This window comes from Cydia splendana, chromosome 5, assembly GCF_910591565.1.
Source record: "Cydia splendana chromosome 5, ilCydSple1.2, whole genome shotgun sequence".
In the NCBI taxonomy this organism is placed as follows: Eukaryota; Metazoa; Arthropoda; class Insecta; order Lepidoptera; family Tortricidae; genus Cydia; species Cydia splendana.
Window position 1 is genome coordinate 10,175,857 of NC_085964.1, and position 26,069 is coordinate 10,201,925.

General features: G+C 39.3%; 1 protein-coding gene across 2 annotated transcripts; it reads right to left on the reverse strand.

Annotated features, from left to right (window-relative positions):
- Window positions 1-1,175: 1,175 nt before the first annotated feature.
- On the reverse strand, window positions 1,176-10,740 carry LOC134790664 (trifunctional enzyme subunit alpha, mitochondrial). 2 transcript variants are annotated; one of them, XM_063761550.1, is made up of 15 exons: window positions 10,540-10,740; window positions 10,325-10,431; window positions 9,910-10,096; window positions 8,819-9,011; window positions 8,368-8,489; window positions 7,915-8,144; window positions 7,325-7,504; window positions 6,854-7,020; window positions 6,058-6,287; window positions 4,879-4,994; window positions 4,659-4,735; window positions 3,860-3,995; window positions 3,254-3,474; window positions 2,947-3,063; window positions 1,176-1,592 (listed from the first exon to the last, which is right to left on the reverse strand). In XM_063761550.1, exons 1-15 carry the CDS (start codon window positions 10,607-10,609, stop codon window positions 1,457-1,459), a joined length of 2,289 nt encoding a protein of 762 aa, XP_063617620.1. In that variant the 5' UTR covers window positions 10,610-10,740; the 3' UTR covers window positions 1,176-1,456. The 2 variants fall into 2 exon arrangements, with proteins under 2 accessions (XP_063617620.1, XP_063617618.1); XM_063761548.1 differs by lacking the exon at window positions 4,659-4,735 and having other exon boundaries at window positions 4,802-4,994; window positions 10,540-10,739.
- Window positions 10,741-26,069: the final 15,329 nt, after the last annotated feature.

The window sequence follows — 26,069 nt, forward strand, 5'->3', positions numbered from 1 at the left end:
ACCCAAACCAAACACATTGGAAGTGTAATTTATTTTTTATTAATTATGGAAAATGCCCAATACAAATAGGGCAAAAATGAAGTCTAGTTACTAGGTCGAGTGGGATATCATTTGAAAGAGCTCAAATTGAACATTACAAAACATGGTTTTATTTTTATTCATAGTGAAAAAATATTGACTTGAAGGAAAATGTAAAAAGTTAGGTAATTTGCCATTAGATGGCGCTGAACATAATTATTCGCTTACAAATAGTATGCCTGGTCAAGTCTTAGGTGAATATAGTTACATGAAAAAATTTAAAGTTTGTACGGAAACCTCGGTGCGCGAGTTAAACGAACTCGTACTTCACCGGATTTTAAAAATATGAATAACGGTGTAACAACATAAATGATCAATTATGAGTCATATATTTATGTTGTTATTACACCGTCATATGTTCTTCATATCATAGGCCTCCTAATTACGGCCTAGATGTGCTAAAACGCTGCTCGCTAGTAAAAGGTGAAGGCAATTCTAGCCCATATCTTTATTGCTCTGGTCAAAATAAAATCAACCCAATTTCATATTGAATTTCACTTTCCAACCTTTTTTGGCATCTCAAATGAGGTACTTACCGTAAAATGGTCCTACTTTGCTCCTTAACATAACACTTTTAAATAATATCACTACACCTTATAAAACAAAGTCTCCCGTTTTTGTTTGTTTGTACAATGGTAACATACATACAAAAAAAACGGTCGAATTGATAACCTCCTCCTTTTTTGAAGTCGGTTAAAAATGACACGCATATGCCAACAATTTTTGTACAAGTTATTAAATATAAACCTTACATAAAAGCATGAAGATTATAAGGTATTTTGTCCCGTATAAATGCACTACTTTGTGTAAAAGGGTCATACTACAAAACTCTCATCCTCCTGGCCATACCTATTTTCAAATTCCCACGAAATTCCACTTTATTAGCATCTCATTTTTTGTGACTGTGTAACTCGTGCCCAGTTTCATCTACAACCAAAACAGCTAAGCGGAATTTCTTGATAATTTGCGAATAGGAATAGCCAGGGGAATGATAGTAGAATTACCCAAAAGTGATCGTCGGAACTGGTGTGGGACTTGCGTTCCTAAACTACCTACGCGAGATTAGGCACACAAATAGTAACAATGCGTGTATAAAATAAAATAATTTATTATGTAGGTTACAACAATCATGCAATAATAGATTCACGGATTTTTTAATGAAATACTGGAGACATAATCTTTAAAACAAAGTTCGAATGTTGATAAACAATAAATAGGGACAATTTAATCAAAATACAATATTCAAAATATGTGTTTCACTTATACAAACCTATATCTCAACTATCAATAATATCCTCGACCATTCGTCACTGTGTCTGTCATGAACACAAAATCTCTGGCGTCTACTCATTTAAAATGTAAAATTTAAATTGGCAGTTTACTTATGGAATTTCTTGCTCGTGTCTTTGGCCATGTCTACAAGGGTCTGGGCGGGCTTGAATGGTGCTCCATAGTGTCCTTGGAACTCCTCCATCTTCTTAACCAGTTTGTCAGCTCCAAATTGATCGACCCACCTGAGGAAATATTAATTTTTAGCATGAAACATGTTACGAAGAAAAAGAAAATAAAGACTATAAAATGCTCAGAGCTCCATCAAAACAATATTTTTCATACAACGGCTCCAAAGGAGCGTGCGGCCTTACTTGATGTAAGCAATCATTGTAGTTTATGTACATCTCCAATTCTATAGGCCAGAGCACACCGGCTGCGTGTGCGTGACGTGCATTTGCGCGTACGCTAAAATGTTGGAGCCGCACACGCACACGTCACGCAAGCGGTGTGCCATCTCTCATTAGGATCTGTATACAGTGGAACCTGGATAATTGCAATCTCAAGGGACCGGCCATTTTTTGTCAATTAACCAGGTTTTTCATTTAAGCAGGTCGTGTCAATTAACGAGGTTCAAAAAATCGTTGTGTCAATTATAGAGGTTTTCATTAATAGAGGTTGTGTTCTGACAAATTTCTTTTATAGATTTACACGTTTACGTTCTGGGTTTCTGGTCTATATACATGTATTGCTTCTGTCTATACTTGCACTTTTACACTACATTAATTACTACTTTATTTTCTTATCATTTGGGTTTAAAAAATACCCTTGAATTGTAGAAGAAAGTTTTATTAGAATGTTAAAAGCATACTTTGTTTTTGATTTAATCAAAACTATTTCACCCACTACAGGCTGTGATAGATACCCAATAAATAAATTGAATTCTGGATGAAGATATAAATAAAATGATCATTGCTATTAAAATATTGTTTCTGCTGTCTACAACTACATTATTTCAATTACAGAGGTAATAAGTAAGACTCGTTTCAATAATAGAGGTAAAAAGAAGAGCAAAAATAACGGATTTTTTTAGCACAGTGTCAATTATAGAGGTCTTAGTTGCGATGTGGTCAATTACAGAGGCAAAATTACGAAAAGCACTAAAATCTAAATTGCAATTATAGAGGCCTTTTGGTCTCAAGGAACCGGGACCGGACTTTTGGTTGCAATTATTGAGGTTTTCCATTTATCCAGGTGCCAATTAACCAGGTTTCACTGTACTACAACGCTGCACACGCACGTCTACGAACACGCATCCGGTATGCACAGGCCTTTACGGCCACTTGCATCAACTGATGGCATGATCAAAGCCATGCAGCAGTGAACTATGAAATTTCTCATACAATAAAATTTTGCACTGACATTATGGTAGTATTCCACCTTATTGCGTCTCACATTTTGCTTAATGAGAGAGTGAGACGCAATGACATTGGACAAGGAAATTGGACAGGTGGAAAACCACCCTTAGTGCCTAACGTAAGAGGTTGTTATTTCTGACTATAACGTTTAGGTATATATGAAAATTGTCAACAAGTGTACCTGAAAGGTCCTCCAGTGAATGGCGGGAATCCAAGTCCGAACACGGCACCGACGTCTCCCTCCAGAGGGCTGTGCAAGATCTTTTCCTCCAAGGACAGTACTGCCTCGTTCACAAACCTGTTGATAATAATACAATTTCACTAACGACTTTGAGACTACACACCACATGACTAATAAGATACATCCATGGGTAATATAGGTGACTGCCCCTAGATAACAACTACGGCATAAAAAAAATGATGCCGCGACGCACCTATCGCTTTCAGTGCGTTTTAAGCTAGTAAAACGCAAAAAAACGTGAGCTTACCTTGACACCATTCTTAACTGTTGGTCCTCAACAGTGTTGGCACCAAGAGGCGCTAGGGAATATTTCTTCACTAGAGCAATGGCGTCTTGGTTGATTTCCTTGTTTTTAGAGCCCTTCTCGTAAACGTAAAAGCCCTTGCTGGATTTGCGTCCCATGAATCCAGCCTTCACCAAGTCTTGCATTATATTGATGTTACCACCGCTAATGCGGTCTCCGAATGCCTGAAAAAAAATTGAAATGATTATACCTGCTTTGCCATCACAAGTTAACGCGATATTAACTGTCACGCGACGGAAACTAACTTCTTGTTTCTGTTTAATCTAATACCAGAGACACGCTTAACGGTGTATCGCCGGCCGTAATCTCTGCTGCCTCTCTGTCTAACGATAAGTGATATTTATGGGCCCCTTGATTATGAAAGGAGGTCTGTCTATACGTAATAGTGAGACGTAAAATAAGCTGGGTCCCATATTTCGATCGCTATTGGACTAATATTACTTATAAGTTATAATCTACAGGAGCAGTAAAATCATATTAAAACGATATTGTAATAATATCGTTCAATAACTGAGCCCCTGGTGATGAATTAGAGATACACAGACGCACCTTGGCCAGGTCCGCCGCGATGTGAGAGCCGACGTCGATACCGACTTCGTCGGCCAGCGTGGCCGCGCCCACGGGGAAGCCGAACTGCTTCGTCATGTTGTCCAGTGCCTTGGGATCGACTCCTTCCTGGAGTAGCCTGGAATAAAGTGTGTATTTGAAACGGAGATAGTATTAGTCCTCTAAATAAATTGAGCTCAATAAATATTGACATGTTCGACCTGACCTAACATTCGGCCACCTTGCAACTGATGTGTCCTCGGGAAGATATGTGCTCACCGAACGGGCTTCCTGGTCATAGAAATCGAAAGAATGCGAGTACGCGTCCTTGTGATAACATGACATGTCGTCACTGAATAGCGTCGCCTAGCATAGTAGAAAGTATGCGAATAGTGTAGAAAATGGGCGCGTCGCCGACGGTGGTAAAGACCTTGCCACATGTCATCTTGCTACCTACGCGTCCTCGTGATGACCATACCATGGATTTTTGGGTGCGGGAATGATTTCGTGTGTTTGCAAATTTGTTTATTGTAAAATAGTTACCAAACTACGATCCCCAATCTGCATTGGGCTAGCGTGGGGACTATAGCCCAGTGCCCAGCAGTGGAACGTATATAGGCTAAATAACTTTTTTTTTAGTTACCAAACTATGAATTAAAATAGGTAGTAAGCTCCAAACGGGTTTAAATATGTCATATAGTTTCCTATTTTTTTACGGTTTTGTCTTATATTTTTGGCTAGTGTAAAACATTCATGCACCCAAAAACCCGGGGTATGGTGATGACAGATGGCATGTGCTCACCGAATAGCCTCGCTCACCATGGTGGAGCGATTGCGCGTGGTGTAGAAGCCGGGGCCGTCGCCGACGGTGGTGACGACCTTGCCACAAGTCACCTTGCTACTTACGATGACTATACTGATGACAGATGGCATAGCCTCGCTCACCGAATGGCCTCGCTCAGCATGGTGGAGAGGATGCGTGTGGTGTAGAAGCCGGGGCCGTCGCCGACGGTGATGACGACCTTGCCCTGGCGGAGGCCGATGGCCACGGCGGCCGCGGACGTGTCGGTGCTCGTGCCCGGGTGCGTGATGATCTCCAGCAGCTGCATCTTGTCCACGGGGGAGAAGTAGTGCATGCCTAACATAAACATATATTTAATTATTATATTTCATTATTTTTCATGTAATTTTACTTCTTACTATTATTTTACTCATACATAGGAAATGACTAGTTAGGGGGCCCACAGATTACCAGTTCGCCGGACGATATCAGCCTGTCAGTTAATCGCAAAAGGTGACAGTTCCGAACAACTGACAGGCTGACATCGTCCGGCGAACTGGTAATCAGTGGGCCCCTTAAAGGGTAAGAAAGAGTAATAAAAATCCTTGATTATGGCATATATATAAAAATACTACAATTTACTCATTGCAAATGTAATTTGCAGATTTTCATAACAATCACAAGAATATTGACTTAGCCACGAAGTGAAGGTGGACATACCGATAACTTTCTCAGGGCGGCTGCTCCCAGCCGCGATCTTGGTGATGGGAATGGCGCTGGTGTTGGTCGCGATGATGCAGTGCTGCGGCACCACCGCCTCCAAGTCCTTGATGACCTTGTGCTTGATGTTGATGTCTTACCCCTGGACTTAACCATGAAGTGAAAGTGAACATACCGATAACTTTCTCAGGGCGGCAGCTCCCAGCTGCGATCTTGGTGATGGGAATGGCCCTGGTGTTGGTCGCGATGGTGCAGTGCTGCGGGACCACCGCCTCCAAGTCATTGATGACCTTGTGCTTGATGTTGATGTCGTACCCCTGGACTTAACCATGAAGTGAAAGTGAACATACCGATAACTTTCTCAGGGCGGCAGCTCCCAGCTGCGATCTTGGTGATGGGAATGGCGCTGGTGTTGGTCGCGATGATGCAGTGCTGCGGGACCACCGCCTCCAAGTCATTGATGACCTTGTGCTTGATGTTGATGTCGTACCCCTGGACTTAACCATGAAGTGAAAGTGAACATACCGATAACTTTCTCAGGGCGGCAGCTCCTAGCTGCGATCTTGGTGATGGGAATGGCGCTGGTGTTGGTCGCGATGATGCAGTGCTGCGGGACCACCGCCTCCAAGTCATTGATGACCTTGTGCTTGATGTTGATGTCGTACCCCTGGACTTAACCATGAAGTGAAAGTGAACATACCGATAACTTTCTCAGGGCGGCTGCTCCCAGCTGCGATCTTGGTGATGGGAATGGCGCTGGTGTTGGTCGCGATGATGCAGTGCTGCGGAACCACCGCCTCCAAGTCCTTGATGACCTTGTGCTTGATGTTGATGTCTTCGAACACCGCCTCTATCACGCAGTCTACGTTTTTGAACTTGGCGTAGTCCAATGTTGGGGTGAGGTTGCCTAAGATTCTGTCTTTCTGGATGCTGAAAGAGTTAAGTAAAATTAATTTGAAATTAACTATAATAGACATATATTCTTCGGCTCCTTGTCTTCAATGAAATCAAGGGATTCATGAAATGAAACAGTTATCAGTCTCATTCAGTTAAGAAATTTTATTAGTTTTTTTTTACATTGATAACTTTGATAAGATAGATTTTACGTTACAACAAAATAACGTTAGTAATAGTGAGGATATACATCAATTATAAGGAACTCAAAGTACAAAACCCAAGAGGCTGATTCCGTTGTTTTTTACAAATATCTATCTAGTCTAATACCTTTAAACGAGCAATTCTTGTATATTTATTTATTTATATATTTCGGGGATCTCGGAATAAACGGCTCTAACGATTTCGATGAAATTTGGTATATAGGGGTTTTCGGGGCCGAAAAATCGATCTAACTAGGTCTTATCTCTGGGAAAACGCGCATTTTTGAGTTTTTAGATGTTTCCCAGATATTCTGAAATTAAAACCCAATAGGCTGATTCAGTTGTTTTTTACAAAGATCTGAATTTAGATAAGTGGCAAATTTCAATAGGCTAACTTACGCGGACATCCTCTTCCTCTTAACGGCATTGGCCAGACCAGTTTGGATCTGGCCAACCCCACGGTAGAGTCCAGCATTGGTAGCGTCCTTCATGACCACCTTGTAGCCTTTGTCAATGGACACATGGACGATGCCCGCGCCCATCAAACCCGCGCCTAGCACACCAATCTGTCACAAAATAACACCATAATAATATGGTTCCAGTCATGGTTACCACCATAATGTTTTAATAAAAATCAGTTGTTTATTGACTGAGTAACTATTACATTAAGGCAATGAGTAACGGAAAGGATTAGAAAATGTTCCATTCACAGCTACATACTTCGACGACTCAACTGGCTGGACATCGAATATGAAGCTTCGTGCTGAATTTCCGATCATATTTTGCGACAAATAATGGTTGAATGTATTCCCAGTCTCGTGTGTGTGTCAAACGAACTCTTTAGGATGGATCTGAACTGAGGGTACTTACAGTCTTGACATCAACTTGGGACTTGCCGAATCTGTTCTTCTTGCATTCAGTTTGTCCCCTGAAGAGACCGATGAGACCTTTGCTCTGTGGCGTCATGGCCAGCTCGCCGAACCCTTGGGCTTCGGCTTCGTATCCCGCCGCGCGGCCTTTGTCCACTCCCGTTCGGACTACTTCTAAGATCTGAAAAGAAAACATTGTTAGTAATGAATTTTCATTACGAATTTCATCAGGCCTTGAACATCTTTACAGGTGATTTAAAGCGGATAAATATAAGTTACCAATTTCAAAACTTCCTTGATCCAAACCCAATCTAAAGCGAGGCTTAGACTAACAAGAACTTGCATGCCATTTTCATTACATAGTGGTATCTGATCAAACTTTTCAATGCAGTTTACCTCAGTAGTCGGCAATGTAACGTAAATTGCATGCAAGTTCTTGCTAGTCTAAACCTCACTTAAGAACTTGAAAAGTGACTATTATTAATTTGGGGTAATTTTGAAGGGCAGACGATTCCTAGTAAATCTTTTGACATCAGGTTTTACCTCAGACAAAATTTATATTGAATAGATTTGAAACTGATAGAAACAAACCTTAAGTGGGGCAGGGTAAAGACCGCGAGACGCCTTCATTACTTGCTCTTTGGCTTTGTTGAAGATCATGTTTTTGACCACGTCCCACTCCATGACGGTAGCGGTAATTTTATTGACGAGACCGGTCTTAGTTCTGTCGACCTTGATCTTGCCCGTTGCAATGTCTTTTGCAATTTGAACAGCCACATTTTCTAAATATTTCATTGTGTTGTCAGCAGGCAGGCCCAGACCTAAAATAAAAAGGTTTTAAATATGAACATGTGTACAAGTACATAACATTATGAATGTTGATTATGAAATATTCTTGAATTGGATACTGTACATTTTTGCTTATAGAGTACTTAATGAAAGAGATGACAACGAAAATAGAATACATTGAACAACATCAAGACATATTTCACCTAGTTTTATTGTATAATAAATTTAAAAGCGTATTAAGGAGAAAAAACTCACCAGGTCCAAGGGGAGATACTAATAAATCAACAATTCCAAGTTTTTTCGCTTTATCCGCCTTTACTGTCTTCCCTGTAAGTGCTAGGTCCAAAGTCGTCGGAATAGAAGTAAGAGCTGGCAGCCTGAGTACATACATAAAAAGAATTATCAACCACTAGCGACCCGCCCCAGCTTCGCACGGGTTAACAAATTATACACCTATACCTTCCTCAAGAATCACTCTATTGATAGGTGAAAACCGCATGAAAATCCGTTCAGTAATTTTTGGGTTTATCGCGAACATACAAACACACAGACAGACGCGGCAGGGGACTTTGTTTTATAAGGTGTAAGGATTTAATTCTTGTCTTGAATGTTTAGATTGTTAACTTACACATTAAGATTGTTTACCCTTTTTCTATGCTAATGCTTTTTCTAAAAACAAGGTATTGCTATGGCTATTTCAAAGTACCTTTGAGTGCCACCACCGCCAGGCAGAAGTCCCAGCATCACTTCAGGAAGCCCAAACCCAGTCTTCTGGTCTTTAACAGCAATGCGGTACTTGCATGCCAGCGCAGTCTCTAGCCCGCCTCCAAGGCAGCTGCCTTGAATAGCTGCAATGAAGGGCTTGCGGGACGCTTCCATTCTTCTAAAGATTTCATGGCCTGAAATTTTTTTAGTTATGTTTTTATAACCTTAATAAACGTTTTATAACATACAAGTACTTACATAAATTTTCCAAAACCAACAAGCCTTCACCCTTGCAAATAAATTTTATGTTTTTGAGTAGTTCTAAATCACTATTGAATGTCTGGTTGTACAGAAAAGGCACTCTGACATGATAGAATTAATAGCTGTTTATCAAAAATTCTAAATTATCTGATATGTCAAGAGATTTGGAATCAGCCTATTATACCTTATTGTTCTACTATGAGTGAAGTTTAAAAAGTTTGCTTGTATTTATTATATTTGTTTTGAAAAGATAAACTTTAACAGAAAATTTCATTGTTGTAAGATAAGGTAAAAGCACCAATGATCGACGCTGCACCAATGTTCGACATGGCACTTATGTCAAAGTAATAATATAGTTTAAGTTTGAACAACGATTTTTTTTCTTTATTCAAAATTAATTCCTGTCACTTTGACCTAAAGTACTTATGTCGAACACTGGCTAAAAGTGTCGATCATTAGTGGTTTTCCCTTAATACATTTAATTTTAGACTGTAATCTGATAGCAATAAACTGTCCATGAAATTATGCATGTTTTATTCATAACTCCTACCTTTTATTCATAAATAAAAATCATATATATAAAAATTTAATGTAATCTTGAAATTTAAACCATATTTCAAACCAATTGGCATTGAATAAGTTTTGGCTACAACATGGAATTTAATGCATTTGGATCATTCACTTCCTCCATTTGTTGGGTTGGATCATTATGGTTACATAAATGAAAATATTAAACTTTAATTCATCCCTGTATTAGGAAGTTATGGCCTAAATAACTTATTCCTAGAAATAGGTGATTTGTTTTAATAAGTATGAGACAAGGATAATTACCTCGTTTTGATAAATTAACTACTTCTTCTTTTGTTTTGCAAGCTTCAATCATAGAAATATCTGCACCAGCAATGAAACATCCTGGTTTGCCGGATATCAGCACGGCAGCTTCAATGGAAGGATTTGATTCAACTTCATTTAGAACGTTTGTGACCTCATTCATCACCTCCGTGTTAAGGGAGTTCACCTACAAAGATTTCAAACACACATAAACTTTTTACATACCGAAAGTGTTACTATTTGAACATAAAAACAAAAGAAATATTAGTTATACCTTTTAGTTTTAACAATCATGTTATGTGAAATTAAATAATTATGAAAATTTGCAAATGATTGAAATGTGGATGACTGCCTAAAGTTCTCACCAAGTACACGTTCTTTTATTATCAGATTTATAAGTTTCTGTTCTACCGACCTTAACATTAGGGGAGTCCAATGTCACCACATACACGCCATTGACTATTTTGCACTTCGTATGTACATGATTAGCTGCAGCCGCTGCATAATTTCGACTCTGGAAGCCTAAATTAAACAATAATTACATGTTATCGTTCCAATTTTCCATAAATACCCTAGTCTTCAAATTATACTTGCACTCGAAAAGTTTTAAAGTCTGAAGTCTAATCTTACCTGCCAGAAATTTAACATCTTTTCTATTTTTCAGGATCTTTAGGGCACTAAGTAACTTATGATTGGCCATGTTGCAACTACCTAACTTAAACAATAAATTAACCAAACTAAATGACTATTAAATAATTTTAGGCCAGACTTTGAACCTAAGAAACTTTCGTCGTGGAAGTGGATGTCGGAGGGGTGATATAGCGGGGGGAAGCGGAGGTGACTGACTGACATTGACCGACTCGAGTGAATGAAAGAACGATGAATGATTGAAATAAAATGTCACAACTAAAACCATTTGAGTTACAAATTTTGAGTTTTTATAATCAATAACGATGCATTTAATAAATATACATTTATTTTTAAGTACTTGCGTAAGTAAATCAACTAAGAAGATGTTCTATTATAAATAGCCTTGAGTAACACAACGGAGTAATTTTTAGATGTCCTGAATAAGCGATATGACGTCACTTTTCGTGGCGCGAATTTCAAAATACATATGTATTTTCCTATCATGTTCGATAAGTAAATAGTAAAAATTGCAGTTAATGCTCACTTGTTCTGGCATAGCAGCAAGTGAGCACAGTTCCAGCCGCTAAACTGCAAGATTGAAACAAATAAATGAATACTGAACACTAGTTAGAACCTATGTACGAGTACCAGGGGTGCGAAACTCCTGACTTCGGCCAAACTCGGCTCCGGTCGGCTCAGCATTGCTCCGAGCAATTATTAGGGTTGGCACCACTTGACTTCCTTTTGCGTTCACGACCACAGATAAGATAATCACTTGATTTTTGACAACCCTAAATTGCCGAAAGGGATAGTGCCTTATATTAGAAAGGGATGGCATGATTCGACCCTGAACCGCTGTCAAACTTCGGTTTTGTAGGAAGTTTCCTTTCTGTACGGTAGTACTATTATTTATTCTGTGCGAGTACGAAGCGGTAGTGGGCGACCGCTTCTACATACAACCCTAGTCTTCATTTTCATGTTGTGATATTATAGGAACGAGTATTAATATTATGGAAAATATATATACGCAATTTGAAATATTTTCCATAAAGTTAATGGCTACAAATATAATGACCACCAAAAAATACCAAATAAATTAAAAAATCATGCTTACCAAAAAAAATACTGAACACCAAAAAAATAAGGCCTAAAAATACAAAAGTACCACCGTTTTAATTACGACTGCACTTCAAATTGTATTCAAATACCAAATATATTGAATGATCACCAAAAATCATTAATGATCACCAAATCTTGAAGACCAAATTAATGCGATATTTTCACCTAAATAAACCACTATGATTACCAAAAAATGTATACATATTACCAAATAAAGTGAACTGATGCCAAAATTACTCAACTGCCCCTCCCACTCAACCCCCCGTACCCCGCACCGCATACCTACCTAACCTAACCTACTTTTCTAGTAGCATTTCGTTATGCTACTAGAAAAGTAGGTTAAACTGATATCAGTTTGAACTGCTATCAGTTAAGTGGGTTAGGTTAGGTTAGCACTGCGACCCTTACAGAAACGAAATGGTACTAGGAAAGTAGGTTACGTTAGGTTAGAACTGCGATCCTCACAGAACTGAAATGCTATAAAAGTGGGTTATGTTAGGTTTCAACTGCGACCCATACAGAATCGAAATGCTACTAGAAAAGTGGGTTAGGTTAGATTTGAACTGCGACCCACACAGAAACGAAATGCTAATAGAAAAGTGGGTTAGGTTTGAACTGCGACCCTTACAGAAACGAAATGCTGCTAAAAAAGTGGGTTAGGTTAGGTTTGAACTGCGATCCATACAGAAACGAAATGCTACTAGAAAAGTGGGTTAGGTTAGGTTGGAACTGCGACCCTTATAGAAACTAAATGCTACTATTAAAGTGGGTTAGGTTAGGTTTGAAATGCGACCCTTACAGAACCAAACTGCTATCAGAAAAGTGGGTTAGGTTAGGTTTGAACTGCGACCCTTACAGAAACGAAAGGCTACCTACTAGAAAAGTGGGTTAGGTTAGGTTTGAACTGCGACCCTTACAGAAAAGAAATGCTACTAGAAAAGTGGGTTAGGTTAGGTTTGAACTGCGACCCTTACAGAAACGAAATGCTACTACAAAAGTGGGTTAGGTTAGGTTAGAACTGCGACTGTTACAGAAATGAAATGCTACTAGAAAAAGGCGACGAAGTGGATTAATTAATTTAATAGGATAACAATACAATACAATACTCTTTATTGCACACCTCACATACACGTAGTTTACAATAAATGTACAATAACATAAACAAAGACAATAGAGGTGACAACAGGCGGTCTTATCGCTTAAAAGCGATCTCTTCCAGACAACCAGACGATATATTAAATAAATATTTGCACATTTTTAATTAAAATGTGGTTACAATTTTGGTGGTAATTTACTATTTTTGGGTTTACAATGATTATTTTGGTGTCATTTGCTATAATAGGATAGCAAGATTTAAAAATTTGGTTATAATTTTACATTAAAATGGAGTTCTAATTTTAGTGGTCATTTACTATTTTTGGATTTACAATAATTATTTAGGTATCATTTTCTTTAATAGGATAGCAAGATGTAAAAATTTGGTTATCATTTCACATTAAAATGGGGTTTGAAATTTGGTAATCTCTCTCTCTCTCTCCTCAGCATTATTATTCCCATCTGATTGTGGGGTCTGCTTTTGAAATTTGGTAATCATTTACTATTTTTGGGTTAATAATGATTAGTTTGGTGTCATTTCCTTTAATAGGATAGTAAAATGTAATAAAATTGGTAATCATTTCACATTAAAATGGTGTTATAATTTTGGTGATCATTTATTATTTTAGGGTGGTAAAATAGTTTTTTTTTGGTATTAAATTTTACTAAATCTGGTGATCAGTTAAATATATAGCAGCCAAAGTTAATATCCAGGGAGGAAAATGGGGACTGACGGGGAACTGGAACGTTTTTATGCAGAAGCGGTTGTCCACTATCCTGTTAAATCTATAAGTATAATAATATCAATAAATATAAATGCAAACATCTATTATGAATACTATTGTACTGCTATAACAACACAATAGGCACAAGATGAATCGGATTCTTCAGAGGGTTTATTAAATCACTGCAATTGACATTTATCATGATTTCCCACTTGTTGCAAGCCCCGAAGCGGTGGGCCCTCCCCCCGTTACCATGGTAACCGTCGGTCCATTTAAGCCCCCTTACCCACCCTCCAGGCTGCCCAAGTCACAAACATTTTCCCGCGACTGTGCAGTTTGCCTTTAGTATAACTTGAACCCTCGACGCTTGTCCTTCTATTAGCGCCAATTTAGCGGCCAGCGGCCATGGTATGACACACATTATTATCATCGTCTACGTAAGCGTTGTCCCGGCAGTTTGCCACGACTTACTTAGGGACGTAGGGACTTAGGGAAAACCTAACGTACCTACTTCGCACATGGCCAATACCATCTTCTACCTACACCATTCGATTCGACACAAACAATCCTAAAGGACTTTGTAGTTTTTGATATCCAGCAGCGCCATCTACAGTGTTTGTTTAAAATATGGACCTGTGATGTTCTAGATAGGTATGTTTTTGATATGAATTGCTGTCATGTCATTCTGTAACACAATAAATAGACTTCGTTTAACATGCACGTATTTTATTAATTATAGGTTATGGGCCCAGCACGCTTCCAGTGGTAAGGCATATAACTCTCAGACTTTTTATTTGCTTTGTCTGTGCAATGCAATTAAATTTAGATATTTTTCATTTAGACGTGACTACTGCTTTCCTAAACGGCTTTATACCTATTAGACTTTATAGACCTTGAAACAAATCGTATGCGATTTTCAATACATTGCGGCATTTGATCGACCAAGAAAACTCGTTGCACCTTAGTTGCCATTCGGCAATGTAATGCAAATCGCATGTGATTTCTTGCCAGGTACCTACATGAAGCCCTTAACTGATAATTCGTAGACCGTTTCACACACTTTAGGTACTTAATTCAGTAACTGAGAAGTAAGATATTTAATATCTCTACCGTGTCTAACGTATAGTCTGTGCAAAGCGCCTAAAAAGCTCTTCTAAGGTCATGTAAGTGTGTTTCTTCAAGTAACGTAGGTTTATAATCAGAGGTCAGATTGATACTGGTTAGCCTAAGGCGATGCTCTTGGAAAGTGCCGCGAATAAAGGCCGTGATTTCTCGACTCTCCGCTCTTATGAAGTCAAAAGCAGAGAGTGGTCTCGTGTCACGTCAAGAAGAGGTAATTACACATCTAACTTCGTGTCGGGAATAAAGGACTTTATGAAAAATAATTTCAAATCAAATAGGCATTTTGCTCCTATGTCTATAGAATATTTAACCCGTGGAGCGCCCTACACAGACACGTGTGCTGGTAACTAGTAAAGGAGTTCCATACTACGGTAATTCTGGGGCGCTCAGTAGGTATAGCTCCTGACAAAAGTAACTTTCTTCATACAATTTCCATTTCAGGGGAAAACGTTTTCCACTAACTAAATCTAACATACCTATCACTTTGATTTTGATGTCGATCGCTTCATCATAATATGTCCTAGATTATTAAGCTTCGCTTTAAAAAAAAATGTATGGCAAATTTTGAAAAAAGGAAAACCTATAAGTAAACCTAGTTTTTCATTGTGTCAATAACATACTAAAAAATCATGGAGAATGGAAAATATTTAAAAGTAGAAAAAAAAAATTAAAAGTTTAAGCGATAACGATAACACACATACAGACAGACAAGAGTTTACTTTCGCATTTATAACATTAAAAGGGATTTCCTATATATGTACCTACCTACATTATACCTCGTAGGTAATTCTAATTAGGTATGTAAGTACCTAACCTATTGAAAACTATAAAAAACACTCTTTAACGCCCTCCTATTAAAATACGAGTATGTGTGGTGGTTTTGTGAATGCATTGATACTTAATGTAGAGACTAAAGTATATCTACAGTTATCTAAGTATGTAGCCAATTGAATGAATGAAAGCTATGGTAACATTAATGCCTTTTATTGAGCACTTTTCCAGACGGATTTTCTCGAGTTGTCGGGACTTAAAGGGAATTAATTCCATTCCCCTCAGGCCGAGGCCGAGAGTAGGACAGGGAGAGGTGGCTGAAGCCCCCACTTTAACCTTTTCAAAGACACATTCTATTCTATACGAAAATGGCAATGGACTGTAACGAAACCTCTTAACTATAGAGTCCATATCAGTCGACTTAAGTCTAAATAAACTGAGTTTGAATGAAACAGTTCATGAGCAGAATAAAAATTCAACCGTTAGGTATAATTAATTTGTTTTTTTTGGAGAAAAAAAAATAGATTTTTTGCCGAAACAGAAATAGAGACACTTCGTCGATAAAATATGTTTGCATAGTTTTTAAGCTATTATGCCAAAAATACCTTGAATCATTTTGAAAACGAGCTGATACTCTTCAAACTGCTGGATCGATTTTTATCAAACATAGCAGCTAGAACCACCGCAAGTAAATAAAACCGCATCGAAATTGGTACATCCGTTTGAGAGCTACGATTCCACAGACAGACATTGGCGTCAAACTTATAACACCACTCCTTTTGCGTCGGGGGTTAAAAAATAAGCAGACGTTAAAAATACCAAAAATAATGGTTACCAATATCAACTCAGGTGTAGGTTACGCTATCACGCTTTGCTTTAATATGTGGTATTATCTATGAAAAGGGACCTTATTGTCGATGGCGCTTACGACACTAACATCGATGAGCACAAAACGTAGTAGTTTAAAATTGGGGATTCTGGCCCATTTTAGTTATTTTGATTTCCAATTTAGCAATTAAGTTTCTTTGATTACTGGAACATTCAATGTTGCTGTCTATCCAATGCGGAGGTCAATTTATGTTATGTGACGCTGATGAACTTATCAGTCATCGGGTTTAAAGGTCCCTTTGTAGTTTTTTATAAATAACTCGTAAACGGTGACCTGTAGCAAAAATGTTCTGATACATAAGTATTCTGCGTAAAATTGTCTACATTAAATATGCTATACACTTTTTCGCTAGGATCAGTATTTAAAAAAATATTTAAGGTAAAAAGTTAAATATGATCAATTGTTAATATTTTTTGTAAATAACTCGTAAACGGTGGCCTGTACCAAAAAATGTTCTGATACATAAGTAATCTACTTAAAATCTACTCACACCAGAGGATGCTGAAGACCGGACGCTTAGCTAAAACGCTAGGTTGAAGGAGAAGAAGATTGATCCTAGCGAAAAAGTGTATAGAATATTTAAGGCGCTCTTATACTCGAGTTTTACGTTTACAAGGGGGTGAAGCAGACGAGTGGTAGAACGGGCAGGCGGGCGCCCCGCGCGGCGCACCGCACCATTCCCGCGCAGCACGTCTACGTCCTTATTCTGACGACATCGGTATTCTGAATCGTCAGTTCCGGGATTTTTAGTTCGGCAATTAATATTGAAAAAGATTTATTAGTAAATTCGAATTTTGATGAGTACTTAATGAAATTAAAAACCGGACAAGCGCGAGTCGGACTCGCCCACTGAGCCCACCGAGGGTTCCGTACTTTTTAGTATTTGTTGTTATAGCGGCAACAGAAATACATCATCTGTGAAAATTTCAACTGTCTAGCTATCACGGTTCGTGAGATACAGCCTGCTGACAGACGGACGGACGAACGGACGGACAGCGGAGTCTTACTAATAGGGTTCCGTTTTACCCTTTGGGTAGGGAACCCTAAAAATGGTAGGTAAGACGGTGAGGTCGGTGAGTGTACCTAAATAATTATTAATTATATGTATACAATATGAGTGTATACTTGACTGATCATGTTTTTGTAAAAATCGATTTCGACTGGCAAAACATATTATTTTTTGGCAACCGGGTTTTTTAACCTAATTAGACCCCGCTGAATCCGAAATTGCCGGTTGATTGATCGAATTCTTGACTGGAAGTGAGATAGTTGATATTAAAGGTCCCTTTTTTTTTAGTTTTTCGTAAATAACTCTTAAACGGTGGCGCATAGCAAAAATTTTCTTAAACATAAGTAATCTGCATAAAATTGCCTACAAGAAAGATTCCGTACAATTTTTCGCTAGGATCAATATTCAAAGAGATATTAAGGCGGGAAAGTTAATTATAATCACATTTTGAAGGTCTCTTTTTTTAGTTTTTCGTAAATAACTCGTAAACGGTGGCCAATATAAAAAAAATTGTTAAACGTTAATAATCGACACAACATTTTCAATAAAAAAAGATTTAGTACATTTTTAGCAGGGATCAATATTTAAAAAGATAATAAAGAGGGAAAGTTAATTATAATAAATTCTAAGGTTCCTTGTTTTTATTTTTTCGTTAATAATTTAAAAAGTATGACTCATAGCAAAAACAAATTTTACACAAATAATAAACATAAAATTTCCTACAAGAAACATGTAGAACACTTTTCGCTAGGATCAATATTTAAAAAGACAAAGCATCCGGTAAGTCAATTATAATCAATTTTAAAGTCCCTTTTTAGTTTTTTGTAAATAACTCGTAAACGGTGTCCCATAGCACAATAGGTTTTTATGAATAAATAATCTCCATAAAATTTTCTGCAAAAAACATCTGAACACTTTTCTCTAGGATCAATATTTAAAACGATATTAAAGGAAGAAAGTTAATCACAATCAGTTCACAGGTCGCTTTTTTTTCGTAAATAACTCGCAAACGGTTGCAACGGGGGCAGTTGCAAAAAATATTATACATAAATATTGAACATAAAATTGTCCACCAAAAAGGTTTTGTACACTTTTTCGCTACGATCAATATTTAATGAGGTATTAAAGGGGGTAAGTTAATTATAATCAATTTCCAGGTCCCTATTTTAAGTTTTTCGTAAATGACTCGTAAACGGTGGCCCATAGCAAAATAGGTTCTTAATGTTAACTAACCCCCCTTGGCTAAAAAGTGGCCTCCATGTTTAAAATTCATTTGTTTACGTAAGATGTCCGTCTTTGGGTCACGAATTTACATGTGTGTACCAAATTTCAACTTAATTGGTCCAGTACTTTTGAAGAAAATGGGCTGTGACAGACGGACAGACAGACAGACAGTCGCACGAGTGATCCTATAAGGGTTCCGTTTTTTCCTTTTGAGGTACGGGACCCTAAAAACTAAAAAAAGTGACATGTGAATTGATTGTAATGAACTTTCTTCCTTTAATATCGTTTTAAATATTGATCCTAGAGAAAAGTGTTCAGATGTTTTTTGCAGGAAATTTTATGTAGATTATTTATTCATAAAACCTATTTTGCTATGGGACACCGTTTACGAGTTATTTACAAAAAACTAAAAAGGGACTTTAAAATTGATTGTAATTAACTTACCGGCTGCTTTGTCTTTTTAAATATTGATCCTAGGGAAAAGTGTTCTACATGTTTCTTGTAGGAAATTTTATGTTTATTATTTATGTGTGATCAACAGGGTAAAGACCGGTAGTGATCACCGAATCGTAAGAGGCACACTGAATATCAATATTAAACTTGAAAGGTCCAGCCTGATGAAGTCTACGCTCCGACCTACTCGAGCCCATGTTCAAAACCCCGAAAGCTTTCAACTCGAGCTCTCTAACCGCTTTGCTTGCCTAGAGAACTTGGCTTCAGTGGACGAAATCAACGACGGGCTAGTGGAAACTGTCCACACAGTAGGGTCTAAGTTTTTTAGACCCCGCCGTAAAGATAGACCTCAGAAATTGACCGAGCAAACCTTAAACCTCATGGCTGAACGACGCTCGCTACAGTTGCAGTCTCCCGATGACGCGGAGTCATATAGGCAGCTCAATAGACGTATATCTAAGTCCTTGCGACATGATCTGCGTCTCTTTAATACTAACCGTATTAAAGAGACTATTGAGCGAAACCAAGGCTCCAAAGTGTTCGCAAAGGACAAAGCAACGCAAGCAAAGCAAGGGTCTATTGGGCAAAGCCAGCTGACAAAGCTGAAACGGGAAGATGGCAGCATAGCGTCGAGCAAAGCGGAGGTTTTAGGTGAGATCGAGAGGTTCTATGGACAGTTATACACTTCGATCGCAAAGCCCGTTGACAGCTTGGTAGGAGATCCAAGAGCCAAGCTGTCCCGACATTATACCGAAGATATCCCGGACATCAGTCTGTACGAGATTAGGATGGCCCTGAAGCAGCTTAAGAACAACAAGGCGCCGGGCAAAGACGAAATCACTTCAGAGCTTCTGAGAGCGGGTGGAACACCGGTACTTAAAGTCCTCCAGAAGCTCTTTAATTCCGCCTTGTCCGAGGGCATAACGCCTGAAACATGGAATAGAGGCGAGGTGGTGCTGTTCTTCAAAAAAGGTGATAACAACCTATTGAAGAACTACAGACCCATCACGCTTCTGAGCCATGTCTATAAGCTGTTTTCAAGGGTCATCACGAACCGTCTCGAACACAGACTTGATGACTTCCAGCCTCCCGAACAAGCCGGTTTCCGAAAAGGCTATAGTACCATAGACCACATCCATACGCTGCGGCAAGTTATACAGAAGACCGAAGAGTATAACTTGCCATTATGCTTAGCGTTTGTGGACTATGAGAAAGCCTTCGATTCGGTGGAAACATGGGCGGTGCTTGAGTCTCTTCAGCGATGCCATATTGACTATCGGTACATCGAAGTGTTGAAGTGTTTGTATAATAACGCCACCATGTCGGTCCGAGTACAGGAGCAGAGCACGAGGGCGATTCCATTGCAAAGAGGCGTAAGGCAGGGAGACGTTATCTCTCCGAAACTGTTTACTGCCGTAATGGAAGACGCCTTCAAGCTCCTGGAATGGGAAGGACTTGGCATCAACATCAACGGCGAATACATCACTCACCTTCGGTTTGCCGACGATATCGTAGTCATGGCAAAGTCGATGGAGGAACTCAGCATGATGCTCGATGACCTCAACCGAGTTTCACAACGGGTGGGCTTGAAAATGAACATGGACAAGACGAAACTTATGTCAAATGCCAATGTTGTGCCCATCCCAGTCTCTGTTGGGAACTCGGTACTCGAAGTTGTTGACTCGTACATCTACCTAGAACAAGTAGTACAATTAGGTACGTCCAACTTCGAGAAAGAGGTCAACCGCCGAATCCAACTCGATTGGGCAGCGTGCGGGAAACTACGTAATGTCTTTTCGTCCGACATACCTCAGTGCCTCAAGACGAAAGTCTTTACTCAATGTGTGTTACCAGTGATGACTTACGGCTCCGAAACGTGGTCTTTCACTATCGGCCTCATCTCAAAACTCAAAGTCGCTCAACGAGCTATGGAGAGGGCTATGACGACCGGTCTGGTCTAGTGGATAGTGACCCTGTCTGCTAAGCCGATGGTCCTGGGTTCGAATCCCAGTAAGGGCATTTATTTGTGTGATGAACACTAATATTTGTTCCTGAGTCATGGTTGTTTTCTATGTATATAAGTATGTATTTATCTATACAAGTATGTATATCGTCGCCTAGCACCCATAGTACAAGCTTTGCTTAGTTTGGGGCTAGGTTTGATCTGTGTAAGATGTCCCCTAATATTTATTTATTTATTTATTTATGCTCGGAGTTTCTCTACGTGATCGAATCAGAAATGAGGAGATCCGTAGACGAACTAAAGTCACCGACATAGCCCACCGAATTAGCAAGCTGAAGTGGCAATGGGCAGGCCACATTGCACGCAGAGAAGATGGCCGATGGGGTCGAAATGTGCTCGAGTAGAGACCACGGACTAGCAAGCGCAGCGTAGGACGTCCACCCACAAGATGGACAGACGATCTTCTTAAGGTCGCCGGAAGACGCTGGATGCGGGTCGCTTCCAACCGGCACGTATGGAGGTCCAAGGGGGAGGCCTATGTTCAGCAGTGGACGTCTTATGGCTGAGATGATGATGATGATGATGATTTATGTGTAAGATTTGTTTTTGCTATGAGTCATACTTTTCAAATTATTCACGAAAAAATAAAAACAAGGAACCTTAGAATTTATTAAAATTAACTTTCCCTCTTTATTATCTTTTTAAATATTGATCCCTGCTAAAAATGTACTGAATCTTTTTTATTGAAAATTTTGTGTAGATTATTAGTTCATTTTTAGGGTTCCGTACCCAAAGGGTAAAACGGGACCCTATTACTAAGACTTCGCTGTCCGTCCGTCCGTCCGTCCGTCCGTCCGTCCGTCTGTCACCAGGCTGTATCTCACGAACCGTGATAGCTAGACAGTTGAAATTTTCACAGATGATGTATTTCTGTTGCCGCTATAAGAACAAATACTAAAAACAGAATAAAATAAAGATTTAAATGGGGCTCCCATACAACAAACGTGATTTTTGACCAAAGTTAAGCAACGTCGGGAGTGGTCAGTACTTGGATGGGTGACCGTTTTTTTTTTTTTGCTTTTTTTTCGTTTTTTTTTTTTTTTTGCATTATGGTACGGAACCCTTCGTGCGCGAGTCCGACTCTTGCCCGGTTTTTTTTTATATTGGCCACCGTTTACGAGTTATTTACGAAAAACTAAAAAAAGGGTCCTTTAATATCACATATCTCACTTCCAGTCAAGAATTCGATCAAGCAACCGGCAAATTCGGATTCAGCGGGGTCTAATTAGGTTAAAAAACCCGGTTGCCAAAAAGTTATATGTTTTGCCAGAAGAAATCGATTTTTACAAAAATGTGACCAGTCTAAATTATTCAATTTGATTAATTTTATAGCCTTTTAAAATATGTTTACACAATTTATCAATCGTGACTGAATTCCGGATTGGTTAGATGGGTGTGTGCCTTTGCTGCCCAACTTGTTATAAAATGACAATATGACGGACGAATGTCTGAAATGTCACCGTATTTAAGAATTATTTTGCTTTTCTTCGTAAGTATGTTGAAAAACATTGTGTGTATAACATATTTGCATATTTATACTGTGTAAATTAGCAGGTGAAATGGGACGGCGAGAAGTCAAATACTTTGTGATCGGTGATTTATTTTATTTATAATTAATTATGATTAATCGGACAGAGTTTCCACTTAGTAGTTTATCAATCAGAATGAACACCCAAAATTAGGGTGCGCTGGCTTTTATAGGCTGGCTTGTCATCTCCCACTCCGAGGCTCGGCTAGGCAGCATGGCGGGGCTGGTGGTAGTGGGGCGATGACGTGGCTTGGCTGGCTGGGCGGTTGAATGGCAACAGGAATGCGTTACACTCGGCCGTCCTGAAACAATTGCTCCCGCAATGGGGAGAGAATACACCATTAATAATCGAATAAATAGACACATGCATCATTAAAATTCTAACTTTCCAAGAGATCAATAAGGTCCTCAGTTTCTAATTGCTCATCAGTACTACTCTCACTATCTGACATACATGCTACACTTTTGTATGGTCTTATGGCATCTGCAGAGACAAGTCCCATGAACTTTTTGTACCCTCTTACCCCTTTTATACTCCTAACTTTGTACCTGTCATTACCTAACACTTTAACCACTATATAAGGACCGGAGTATAAATCATCTAATTTGGAATTTACCTTGCTAGCACTACTTACAGGGGCCTGGTTCCAGAGAACTAGGTCTCCCTTTTTATATAGAACACTGTTTTTACGCTTTTTGTCATATTGTCGTTTCATCCTAGCACTAGCAACCTTGTTTCGAGCTACTGCCTTTTCACGCCTAGTTTGTATGGGTTCCTGAACCTGACCCGGAACCGCAAGATCACACACAGACCTACTGACCCTAGCAAACATTAAATCAAATGGTTTGTATCCAGTGGAGGCATTCAGAGTGTTATTAATACCCCAAATTATGTTAGGTAAACTATTAGCCCAATTGTTGCTAGCACTACTAGGGTCAGTAGCCCTTAACGCGTCAAGAATCGTACGGTTTGACCTTTCCACTTGGCCGTTCGCCCTTGGGCAAGCAATGGTACACAGCGTATGACGAAACTGTTTTTCAAGTGAAAATTTTTTAAAATACCTACTGGTAAAAGCTTTCCCATGATCGGATACGATCCGTTCAGGAACGTCGAACAAGCTGAATATCTTCCTAAGCACGCGTATAGTTTCGACAGAGTTACAGTGCGCGTAGGTTCCGCAATAACAAACTTGGAGAAGGAGTCTGTCACTACTAACATATACTGGTACCCTTTTTTTGTTTTGCAAAAGGATCCCAGGTGGTCTATATGTATCATTTTCATGGGCTCCGAGGGTTTAGGTATAGGATGTAATTTACCTGCTTTCTTTCCGTAATCACCCTTGCCATATGCACAGTGAAGACAGCTCGAGACGTATTTCCTAATAAACCGCGACATTTTAGGAAACCAGTACACCGATTTGATTAACTCTGTACATCTTTTCAGACCTACATGGCCGATGTCATCGTGATGCATCTGTAGGATTTTCCAACGCGCGAAACTGGGAACTATAAGCCGATTACCGTTGAGCGTTTTACGATAAAGTCTATCATTAATTAAGGCATAGTTATTTACTATATCCAAGTCCGTACACCCACTATTTATCAAGTCGATCACAGTTTTAAGTTTTTCGTCTTGTTGTTGAACCGTAAGAAACCAATCTGTCACTTCGAGGCGATTGACATTGACACTATCTATGGCCGGCGAGGGACGTTCCGATACACACTCCGATTTACTTTTCGTTATCAAAGAATTTAAATCCACGGGATTTCGGCTAAGTGCGTCTACATGCTTCATTCGCTCGCCCGGTCTATAATCAATGTCAATGTCAAAGTCCTGTATCAACAGCCACCATCTCGCGATTCGGGGAATGAGGTCGCGTTTTGTTAACGTGGCGGTGACAGCCGTGCAATCTGTTACTATCTTCACTCTTTTTCCGAATACATACACACGAAATCTGCGCAACGATTCAACTACCGCCAATGTTTCTAATTCATAGCTATGATAAACACTTTCTTCTCTACTCGTGACGCGGCTAAAATACATAACGGGACGTAAGGTGCCATCGGATTGTTTCTGTAATAATATACCTGCGATGCCTAGCTTACTCGCGTCAGTATGTATCTCTGTTTGCAGTAAGGGATCGTATATTGCTAGCACGGGCTTTTCGCATAGCTTACGTTTAAGTTCATCGAAACTATGTGCTTGTTGTTCGCCCCAAACCCATGGAGTGTTTTTTTGTGTTAGTGTCGTAAGCGGGCGAGCTATAGTTGCAAAATTATATATGAATTTGCGAAAATAACTACAGAGGCCTATAAATTGCCTGATTTCGTGCACATTACGTGGGACTGGGAATTGAGATACGGCTGCCAGCTTTAATTCACTAGGTTGTATGCTATTCGGAGAAATTTGGTGACCTAGATAGGTAACTTCTTTTTGCAGGAATGAACATTTACTCATATTTAATTTCAGGTTTTCAGCTTTCAAACGGACCAAGACTTTCTTTAGTAGTTCAATACCGGACTCAACGTCAATTGATGGTAGCAATATATCGTCTAGGAAAGCTAGAATTTCGTGATCGCCTACAGATTCTACTACCTTATTAATCAAGCGCATGAAAACTGACGGCGAATTGGCCAAACCATACGGGACACGTGTATACTCAAAATGTCCTTGAGGCGTTATAAATCCTGTCTTATGTGTATCCTCAGGCCTTATATTGACTTGGTGGTATCCTTGAGCCAGATCCAAGCTAGTGAAATAATTTTTACCGGCCAACCTAGACAGCTGGTCGTCTATGTTAGGCAAAGGATATCGATCGCGTATAGTAATGGCATTAAGTGATCGATAATCGACACAGAGACGATAATCGCCATTTTTCTTTTTAACGAGGATAACTGGAAAGGCATAGCTTGATTCTGACTCTTTGATAATGCCTGCACCTAATAAATCGGCTATTTTAGACTTTAGGACCGCTTGCTCACTGAGAGAGAGAGTCTATAAGGACGATAGTAAATAGGATTATCATTTTTCAAATTGATTTGCATTTGAACTAAATTGGAACAGCCTAAATTCTTCGTGTCGTTGGCAAAACAATCACTGTACTCCGATAATAAATCGACAAGAACCTTATGCTGCGTTTCATTTAACGGACCTATCTTCAAATCTACTATTTTAACACCCCCTATAATATGTTGTTTACTAGCTAAATCGGCTGAGCTGATGCATAAAACATTTTGGGCTGAGGAAGATGGCAATAAATCGGAATTTTGACTAACCTGGGCTTCCATGCAGCTCTCGGCACGCAGCAGAACGGTGCCCTCGCTCCATTCCACGTCCTTGCTGCCAGTGTTGACGACTTTCAGGTAGCCAGCTTCGCCGCGAAGAAGAGTAGCGGGCAGCGAGTAGGTAACTCCGTGCAAGTCGTGGTGTCGCGCAGGTGTGACCACATCATTATCAGGTCGGTTCCCAAGTATGCGAACCTTGATGATGGATGTTCCTGGTGGCAAGCATTCCTTCACCGCGGTAACAACCTTGAAGCGCTGGGTTTCGCTATCCACATCCATGTTTGCCA

What these genes read in the sequence shown, in the direction of transcription:
- LOC134790664 (XM_063761550.1), bottom strand. Translation starts at nt 10,609, where the DNA reads ATGGCCAATCATAAGTTACTTAGTGCCCTAAAGATCCTGAAAAATAGA. An exon ending in AGTTAATTTATCAAAACGAG is followed by an intron (nt 9,012 to 9,909) that starts GTAATTATCCTT and finishes AAAAAATTTCAG; the next exon opens with GCCATGAAATCTTTAGAAGA. An exon ending in GGCGGTGGTGGCACTCAAAG is followed by an intron (nt 8,490 to 8,818) that starts GTACTTTGAAAT and finishes GTATGTACTCAG; the next exon opens with GCTGCCAGCTCTTACTTCTA.